This window comes from Macrobrachium nipponense, chromosome 7 (assembly GCF_015104395.2).
Source record: "Macrobrachium nipponense isolate FS-2020 chromosome 7, ASM1510439v2, whole genome shotgun sequence".
In the NCBI taxonomy this organism is placed as follows: Eukaryota; Metazoa; Arthropoda; class Malacostraca; order Decapoda; family Palaemonidae; genus Macrobrachium; species Macrobrachium nipponense.
Window position 1 is genome coordinate 113653279 of NC_061109.1, and position 11222 is coordinate 113664500.

An 11222-nucleotide genomic window follows, 5' to 3' on the forward strand; every position below is an offset into this window, starting at 1 on the left:
TATCCTACTGGCTAATTAGCTTTCAAAGGCTGAAGGATGAAACAGCCATTTTTTAGTCTCATAAAGGATACAATATTACATCAGAAAGCACAACACACCTCAGAAGTGAAATGAAATTTTTTCATTACTGCTCATAGTACAATTCTTTAGCATTCATATGATTTAGCGCATCTGTTTTGAAATTCCTCCGTACGTAAGAGAATTCGCCATCTGTCATGAATCTCTCTCTCTCTCTCTCTCTCTCTTACAGCGCATAACTTTTGAAATTCATTAGTAGGCAAAAGAATCTATCATCTACCACGAATTTGCTCTCTCTCTCTCTCTCTCTCTCTCTCTCTCTCTCTCTCTCTCTCTCTCTCTCCGCTAATTCCTGTAATGAGTGAACCAATGTCTTTTCCGGCACTTCGTTCGGCGTTTCTCCCCAAAGAGGCCTTTTAGAGCCAGGAGCCTCCAAGGATCCAAAGCCTCATTCAAGATTTATGGTCCATTTCTTTATATATCCTCTCAGGCCTTACACCAAAGTGGATGGGAGGCTGTCTAAAATAAAATAGAGTAAAAAAAAATGGGAGCGGTAAGACATATGAAATGTTTATTTGTGGGGTAGAGACGTGAAGCGTTTGCACTGATAGCATTATATCCTAACATTGGGAAAATGTTTTTTCTATTTCACTGGTGCATTGTTATGAAAAAAAAAAACCATATATATATATATATATATATATCTATATATATATATATATATATATAGTATGTATGTATATGTATGTATGTATGATGCATATATATATATATATATATATATATATATATATATATATATATATATATACTATATCACTCTGGTATTCAGCAGCGCGACTGAACATAACTTAAATCAAGCACAAGCAACCTTCAATGCAAACACACACACATCCACACGCACATACATATATAATAAGTAATGCCTACAGTGCCTGTACGGGGACTGTTCGTACGAGCTTCTTCCGTATGGTAGAAAGACTGGAAGTCTTTGATAGGGGAGGAGGATTCCTGAAAAATACAAGAGAGTTACGCATTTAAATTCCTCCCAAGAGAGCTATGCAATATCCCTACGCTAATTTTTCGCCGTGTCTTTCTGTTCGCTTCCCAACTACTTAAAATGCCACAAACTGAAGCGTCGGCGCTCTCATCTCCACTGTGCAACTGCACCGAGGCTCTTTCCATGAATACGAAATGCGTCAAAAATTGAAAAGTTATTTTCGTCAAAGAAATACTGTGCAGAGCACACCACCATTCTATCCCAGGTTTTTTAAGGGCTTTTAATGAATTCCCTAACCCCTTTTTATTTTATTACACCTAGACCAGTTATTTACAAGAATATTACTACTCACTCACGTCAGCATAAATTCGCTTTGTGATTACATGACTGTTAATGACCATATGGTGACGGTATAAAACTAGTAAATCTTTAACAAAAAAAGTCCGCCTAATGTCTGTCATCCACTAAAGCGGCCTTGGTTGGTGCTATGACAAAATAATAATTTACCAAATTGCTGTTTGGAAGACTTTAAGTTTGCAATCATGGCCGGACTCTGAGATCAATGCGTCTTGGCCGTGGCCTTTACAACAAAAGCCATTTAATAACAAGCGCCATTTTACGCTTCCCTATCAAGCTCTATGAACGACAAGATCTCTTAAAACGGAATAAAACCTGACAAGCAGCATACATATATACAGTATCTACGAAACGGTAAAGCTTCTTAGCCATTTGTATTCAACATAATGGTGTTGCATCAAGACTTGTGATGTAAATTCATTTTGTGAAACATAATGTAGGCTGAAGAATCTTAGGACCAGATCTTCAAGGTTAAACTGCACTTTGCATCAAACGGTTTTCCTGAACTACTTTTCTTAAATATATAAACCAACCTCTTAACCTTATTAGTAAATCAATGAAATATAGTTGGCAGGGCTTGGTGAGCATACGCTGTCTTACATGACAGTTCATAAAAAAAAAAAAAAAAAAAAAAAAAAAAAAATCGGTTTTTAAAATGACTGACTTTTTATTTCAGAAAAATACACTGAGACAAGACAGACCCATTCCCTACTTTTTGTTACCGCTACTTATGCAAACATAGCTTTTCAACACCGGACTTGAGTGCAGGACCTGTAATCATTCTCAAGACCAAAAGAAGTAAAATCTGGTACATTTATCGTTTTATGCTCTTAATAAGATTTCTGACACAAACCTATACATATACAGTAATAATAATAATAATAATGAACTAAGGAACCTCCGTAACGAGGCTGTAATATTGACAATCAAAAGCCACAGTAGTGTTAAAATAGATTATGGTACAATGGTAAAAAATACAAGGAGAGACTTTCGGATACGGAGCAGTATCCGAAACTCTCTCCTTGTATTTTTTACCATTGTACAATAATATATTTCAACACTACTGTGGCTTTTGATTGTCAATAATAATAATTACATCACAGGTACCAAATAAAATACTAAGGAGAAACTAATCATGAAACCGTCGATTCAGGGAAGCTTGTCATCTCTACAAGTCATGGGAGGAGACACATGGGGCTTGACGGTGCTTAATTAACAGAGAGAAAGGTTTTCATTAAATCCTTGCGTTGCATGGAGGGACTCCACGATCCATAATTTCAAAATCGCTACATATTGACTCTATATTCACATAGTTTCATCAGTCATGGCTACATGAAGTAGTTCATTTTAAAATAACAATTTCCCCTTTACATAACGTTAATATTAAGAATTTCAAGGGGAAAATTTTGACATTAATACACGACCACTGCCATGGGAGCCGTGATTACGACCAGCCTTAAGGTAACATAAAAACTCCAATATCGAGTTGTGGCGCGGAAAAAATAATCCACATAACAGTTATTGCTACAAATTTTTTTTCTCCATTTCAGTAATTACGGTAAATTATTCTCTCAGTAATTACAATCTCCATGAAATGTTTCGCTCAGTAATTGCAACTGTTTCTCTTGCAGTAATTATAAAAATTATTTTTCTCGCTTTAATTACAATAAAATCTTATTCAGTAATTACAATAAATGTTCTGTCTTTCAGTATTTACAACCATTAGTCACCTCTTTCAGTAATTACAATAAATGTTCCCCTCTTTCAGTGATTACAATAAAATTTCCCCTCTTTCAATGATTAAAATAATTTTTCTGTCTTTCAGTAATGACAATAATTTTTCTGTCGTGCAGTACTTACAATAAATGTTTTCACCCTTTTAATGATTACAATAAATTTTCTGTCTTTCAGTAATTACAATAAATGTTCCCCTCTTTCAATAATAAGAATCAATTTTTCTCCTTTCAGGTAAATTCATGACCAGATGCTGCCTGTTCTGTCTACTGTGGGTGATCACAAACTACATGTACGTTTACTCGCTGCGCATCCTGGACTGCACGGATGTCATGGCTCTATACTCGGCACATGTGTCGTTCGTGTATCTGCTCTCCTGGGTCATTCTGCACGACCAGTTCGTCGGTGTTCGGGTGAGTTATATCATCTATCTGATTACTTCTTGTTTAAATCTACCACTTTTTACTAGTGTATAAGAAACTATTTAAATGTAGTACCACTTTTCAGTCTTTTATAAGAAACCATTCAAATATACCATTTTTAATGTACACTAGTGTATAAGAATCTGAATTTCAATTAAATATAACGCATAATCCCAATTTTAAGTAAGAAATTACTATGTATAAGAAAACTTATCTTCAATAAAACAAACTACCAATTTGAATAAGAGACACATTACCCCAATTTGATGACACATGATTCAAAGAATAAAAAAAATGTCTGCAATGACGACTATGAAGTACTCGCTGAAAATAAACAATGGCTAATCTTTCAATCCAGCAGCAAAATGTCTCAAAATAATCCGAGACTTGCGAAAAAAAAAAGCAGGCAAATATCCCTCATTCAAATACGTTGCGTATGACAGCTTCAACATTACATTATTCGCTACATACATGAAATGCTCGAAAGGACTTTAGGTAAAACACAAGGCAGACATTTAAGACTATCTCCCGAACATACAGAGCCGAGAGGCCTGCGCCAAAACTTTCTTTCAGCAAATCCGTTAGAGAGAGAGAGAGAGAGAGAGAGAGAGAGAGAGAGAGAGAGAGTTATTTACTTATCCAGTTATGAGAACCCCGGAGTTTCTAGGAAAGGATATTCCCCAGGCTTCGTTCCCCGAATTGATGATCTCCCCAACGGTCCTACCCAGATATCCTGAATGCCTCCAGACGCACGGATCAGCCTGCATCATCGTTGCGGCACCGTGCGAAGAATAACATTAGGGAGGACACACACACACACACACACCCCTCTCGCATTTGCGGAACCAAACGAAACTGATGAAATGCGCGCGAGGAAATCGCGCTACCTTGAAGGTGATCGTCCCCTTAACGGGAAGATCGGCATTTGTTTGAATGAGGGTAACAGGGAAGAAAGTTGAATGATCACTTCCCAATGGCGCTTTGTAAATAGCTTTTGAATATTTTCGGAAATAGCGCGCACACACAGACGTCCTTGAATACCGATCTCTCCATTCCACCACGCTGATACTTTCATGCTATTTTGATACATGTTTGCGATTTCCCAATAGTAAATAGCAGATATATGTGAAAGAAATGGTGCCCACATTTACTTGAAAATGTATTTTACCGAAGAGATCGATTACTCTGACTCTCCTAATATATCAAGTAATTTTTAGGTCATATTAGGATGGAGGTAATAGTATCGTTCGGTATTATACGTATTTTAAAAGCGAAATAGCGCGTTATACTTTCATGAAATACGTCAAATCGGCCACACAGACAATACATTGCGGTGGCAACATGCAATGTGACTGAAAATTCCCAAGGCAACTGTTCAAAGTCAAGTCTTGGAATTGAAAATAGGATAATTGTTCACGCTGGAATTGAAAAGATTAGGACAATGTTCAAAGTCAAGTCTGGAATTGAAAGATAGGACAATTGTTCAAAGTCAAGTCTGGAATTGAAAGATAGGACAATTGTTCAAAGTCAAGTCTGGAATTGAAAGAAGGGACAATTGTTTAAAATCAAGTCTGGAACTGAAAGAGGGGACAACTGTTCAAAGTCAAGTCTGGAATTGAAAGAAGGGACAATTGTTTAAAGTCAAGTCTGGAACTGAAAGAGGGACAACTGTTCAAAGTCAAGTCTGGAAATGAAAGAAGGAACAATTGTTCAAAGTCAAGTCTGGAATTGAAAGATGGGACAATTGTTTAAAGTCAAGTCTGGAATTGAAAGATGGGACAATTGTTTAAAGTCAAGTCTGGAATTGAAAGAAGGGACGATTGTCCAAAGTCAAGTCTGGAACTGAAAGAAGGGACAACTGTTCAAAGTCAAGTCTGGAAATGAAAGAAGGAACAATTGTTCAAAGTCAAGTCTGGAATTGAAAGATGGGACAATTGTTTAAAGTCAAGTCTGGAATTGAAAGAAGGAACAATTGTTCAAAGTCAAGGCTGGAACTGAAAGAAGGGACGATTGTCCAAAGTCAAGTCTGGAATTGAAAGAAGGAACAATTGTTATAAGTCAAGTCTGGAACTGAAAGAAGGGACGATTGTCCAAAGTAAAGTCTGGAATTGAAAGAAGGAACAATTGTAAAGTCAAGTCTGGAATTGAAAGAAGGAACAATTGTTTAAAGTCTAAGTCTGGAATCGAAAGAAGGGACAATTTTGCTTCCGGTGATGGACGTAAGATTTATTTGGGAAAGCGTCTGTCCTCACAAATTTTCTGTGGGGGAGGACTTCCCTCCTAACCTAATTTCAAAATACGCTCCAAATCCAGTTACGAAATTTCACGAACGATGGAAAGGACTGCGTATAAACATCGTTCCAGACTCAGCCGATGGCTTTGAATACCTGGTAAAATGCATTTCCCTATTAATAACCGTAATCCCTACCCAAAAATATTTTTTCATTATTGTCTGTAGTGTCAAGTACATATACAAACACTAGCCATTTATTCAGTAGCGTACTGCGTATCGTTTACTTTGTCGCGGCTCTGCAATACCTTTCATATCTTAATATTACTTTGCACTTTTTAATCCGATGTTTTTCTTGGAAGCTCAGTAATTTTAAGCAAAATAGAAAAAGTAAGAGCCCCTTTCCCGCTAATTAAATTACTTGTTTATTATATTTTATTAGATGTTATCCGAGATTTACTCTATACAATTTTTATACCACTAGAATAATATATGAATGTCATTAAAAGTCTTATCAAACTGGATGTATGTGCATGTATGTAAGGGGACATAAGCCCAGAATGAAATGATAAGATGAAAGAAATAAATGATAAGATGGAGAGAAATAGTTAAAAAACGGTTCAGGTACCTCACCCTTTCAATGACACTTTAAAACCCTTGTTAAAGGACACTTTAAAGCCCTTGTTTTCTTATAATTGCACTTGTATGTTCGTTTCATGAATAAATAAAACCTTAATTTGAATGCTACGTTTACCTGATGAAATAACGCTGCTTTCTTAGTTTGTTTAATAATGTCTTTCTGACAGTCATACAACGGTTCTCTATTATAAACACGAATTATTTTTATTTAATAATGTCTTTCTGACAGTTATACAACATTCTCTATTATAAACACGAATTATTTTTATTTAATAATGTCTTTCTGACAGTCATACAACATTCTCTATTATAAACACGAATTATTTTTATTTAATAATGTCTTTCTGACAGTCATACAACATTCTCTATTATAAACACGAATTATTTTTAATGTTATTTTTACGCCAGTTATAAGCAAAAAAAATTTAAATTCATTAAATGTACAATTTTTGTGATCAAACAAAAACAGAATAATAGCTTTTTCTTTATAGTTTTGGCAAATATCTACTCATTCCCCACTATATACCCCAGTACACCGATTTAAAAATATTCACCTGTAATCCTTAAAAATATTTATATGACATTTTCTACAAGAAATGGTTGAATATTACATAAAAAAAAAAGTGTATTTACTGGGTCTTTTCTCACTGCTGGGATAAATATTACTAAAAGACAATAACAAGTCGAACTCTTCCCTCAGGAGCAGCAAACGACTCCCCATAATAATAATAATAATAATAATAATAACCCATGCCCGCTCGCATTCCCACATCGCCCATTTTCCAAAATTGGGAAAATGACCCCTGGCCCTCATTCATAAAAACCGTTTGTATCTAATTATCATAATCAAAAGACCTCTAAATTCTTGGTGCATTGGGATAAAAAAAATTTAGGGCAATGGTGAACAAGCACTGGGACCTATGAGGCTATTCACTGCTGAAAGGACACCTGCGTACAAAGGCTTAAAGGCGTAACAAGAGGGAAACCTCGCAGTTGCACCATGAAAAATTTGTTAAGAGAAGGTGGAGAGTAAGACGGAAGAAAGAGAATATGAACGGAGACACGGTACAACGAATCAAAGGGGTTGCAGTAATGGCCGAAGGAACGCTGCAAAGAACCTTAATTAATACCTACAGTGCATCACGTGAGGAGCTCTGACGGCTTTATTCACCTTAGGGATTGGTGTCATCATACCACGGGCTGTGTGAGCAATACCAAATGGATTTGTCTACCTAAAGTTCTGCTCACACCGCCTATTGTTGTTACAACTCAAAATCATGTGTGGCTGGTTCTAGAGATACGGCCTTCCAGCATCAGCTAAACCACAGAATTCATCCTCTAGCTCAACTACGCTACTTTACAGAGGGCCAATGAAATTAATTCTCTACGAAACAGACATTTTTTGAGAAATATGGATAAATTCCACCCATATGAAACCATATTATTACCAAAACACTTGCCTTAGAATTATTTTTCAATACCCAGTAACACGAAACACCATTTGGTCATTCTCTGTGACACTAAATTCACCACTTCCTTCAATAAATTATACCAGGTCATATTCAACGTGTTATACTTTTTCTTTAAAACAGTACCTTGGTAAATGCTAACCTAACTTTTTAACCAGCTCCCATTTTTCCAGTATGAAATTCATATGATAGTCTCTATCATAAACATGAATGATTTTTCTATGTATAGTCTCTCCTTGAATACACGCAATAACCAAATTTCACATATTTCCCGGTGAAACTATGTAGGGTAGTTCGTGTATAAAACTCCCCTTACACGTAAAAGTGAAAGAAACGCATATGTAGTCTGGGTTTGGTCGATTCCTCTTCTTCTAAAAGCCTTTTTCCGCTTTGAGAGGGTGGCTCGAGAACGTATCAGTCTTCCGTTTCTCGGAAAGCATTCTCCACTCTCAAGTGACCTCCAAAGTCGACTAACCGTAAGGAATACAGTTTACCACAAAGACCAACAGGTCGTACCACAGCCCCGACCGGGGATCAAACCAGTCTCATTCCTGGGAAGGAGAGCTTTCTAACCACTGTACCACGAAGCGCATGCATTTAAATTCTGCAAACAATACCAATCAACTGAGCGGCGAGGATGAATTTTCTTTTTTGGATAATTAGGTGAAGCAGGAAAATTTACTGGTTTCAACAATTTTCGTATAATGTCCGGGAAAATACAACAGGGATATTGGTTGGTTTCAAATGTTTCGGATGCAGCAAAAAGCAATCTAATTACAATTAGGAGTTCTCGTAAAAACTCATTAAAAATGAACAGAGTACGAAGAAGTGAATTGCGCAACACCACATCGAGGAGAATAGAGGAGGCGAGACTTGGTAATGAAAACACCAGATTCTAATTAACAAAAACTGTCTAATCCCATTCCTATTCCATTAGCAGAATCACGTCTGATAAGCCTAACTCGCACCAATCAATACCATTAGAATAAGTGGGCATTATGTTCAAAATAATAACACCGCTCCCTTTACAAAATAAACACATTAACTATAAATGAAACTGCTCTCGACTGAAGCTTAAAATCAGGAATACAAGCAACAACGTTATTTTTCGTGAATAAACACCTTCGATTATAGGCTAAATGAACGCACGGACATACTAATTTGACATAAAATTATTAAGCTATAATATACTACATCCAATCTAGCGACATTTCCACCGAGGTCCAAAGCTTACCAGTAATACGACTGGAGGTCGCTGAACAGAGGCACCTGGAGACTGTCCTTGTCCACAATGCACAATGTTAATGAGGGGATTGGAAGCCTGGTAATTATTGTTATGATCCCGCTTGACAAAGGCCGAAGTAGTACGTAGGCAAAAAGAGACAGAGAAACTCGTTGTTGTTGTTGTTGTTGTTGTTGTATGATTAATCAACCTAAGTACTGGCACGATTTCTTGCTTCTGCAACAGTACGTCATTGGAACAACACACTTTATGATGGAAAACAAGTTACCCAGGATGAGCTAAAGATAATAGTCTGAACAAACAAATTAAATTTTTTAGTCAACCATGTTCAGAAACGCAGACTAATGAAGAAATGAATAAGACAAGACAACAAACAATAAGGCAGTTAAGTTTATAGTAAATGTGGTACACAAATGGAGCAAAGAAACAACTGCAGCAGAATATAACACAGGATTCCTCAAAAAAGGTGTAGCTTAACTTATCACACCAAAGATCATGTAATGTGTGATTAAGTAAAGCACCTACTCAAAGTCTTCCTTTAGACATAATGTGAAGATTTGAAATATTAAATATAACACTGAAAATCCAAGACTGACTGAAACCCTTTCACAAAGAGGATATCTAATCATTTGAATCATGGTACAATTTTTCATTAAATCATGTCATAATAATATGAATGATTTCCATGCGTAATATGATATTAATTTTATGGGTTATATTTAGGCGGTCCACTTAGCCAAATTCAAATAACCTATATTTTAGGATATTAAATTACTGTAATTCAAATAATCTATTTTTATTATGTGTCTGCGCACACACCTGTATACAAATAATACGCTTGGGTGTATCATAACATTCTGTATTGAATTTAGCGACCCCATATATACTATCAACTGATCTCACAAAGATTCTGAGATTTCAATTTCAAGAAATACAGATAAAAAAATGAGTGAGAAAAAAAAGTTCTTCGCACTGTCTCCACGGATTGTATGTAGTATATCTTAGTTTTACCAGACCACAGAGCTGACTAACAGCTCTCCTAGGGCTGCCCCGAAGGATTAGATATTATTACGTGGCTAGGAACCAACTGGTTACCTAGCAACGGGACCTACAGCTTATTGCGGAGGTCGAACCACATTACATCGAAAAATTAATTTCTAATTACCAGAAATAAATTTCTTTAACTCTACGTTGGCAGAGCGTGGGACTTGACCTTGAGGGTTATGGATTCAGGAAAGGGGAAAAATACACCTTTCGGGGACCAAGAACCAACTGCTAAATATCTAACACGAGTTAAACACTCTTTTTTTCTATCATCTTATTATTATTGTTTGTTTGTATGGTGTTTTTACGTTGCATGGATCCAGTGGTTATTCAGCAACGGGACCAACGGCTTTACGTGACTTCCGAACCACGTCGAGAGTGAACTTCTACCACCAGAAATACACATCTCTCACTCCTCAAAGGAATGGCCGAGAATCGAACCCGTGACCACCGAGGTGGGATGCAAACACCATACCAACCACGCCACTAAGGCGCTATTATTATTATTATTATTATTATTATTATTATTATTATTATTTAGAGGATGAACCCAATTAAGAAAGTACCTTTCGGGGAACAGGAAACAACTGTTAAATACTAACAATATCTACCAAGAGTTAAACAGTATATGTTTTTCACTAGTCATTATCATTATTTAGAAGATGAACCCACAATGGCCAATAGCTTGAAATTCAAGCTTCTAAGGAATATGGCGCTCATTCGAAAGATGTGACAGAAGGTAATGGCAATTACAGAAAGAGGAGAAATATATGACAGAAACAGACGTAAGCACACTGGAAGACGCCATGTCCCAACATATCTCAATAATATAACTTATGTAGATTTTATGCTGTTCCCTTGTGAGGTCGAGTAAATAATGTCCCCCTCTTGGTAAAGCGATGTGACTTCGTACAATTGTACATAAAAAAACACTATTTTTGCCCAGATTCAAGAGTGATCGATTAGTTTAATCTAACTGGCATCACAAAACTAAAGGTTTTAGATGGATGAGATTATTCATTAACATCTCACGGATATGTAGACATACAAACACACTCTTCCATAT

At 36.3% G+C, this 11222-nt stretch overlaps 1 protein-coding gene across 2 annotated transcripts in view; it reads left to right on the forward strand.

The window, feature by feature from the left end:
• The window catches only part of LOC135217426 (solute carrier family 35 member F3-like), a 350261-nt gene that overhangs the window by 299135 nt on the left and 39904 nt on the right, over positions 1-11222 (forward strand). For both annotated transcript variants that reach the window (XM_064253287.1, XM_064253288.1), the window contains one exon: positions 3344-3522. In XM_064253287.1, coding sequence (XP_064109357.1) covers positions 3344-3522 — 179 coding nt within the window. The remainder of the gene's footprint in view (positions 1-3343; positions 3523-11222) is intronic.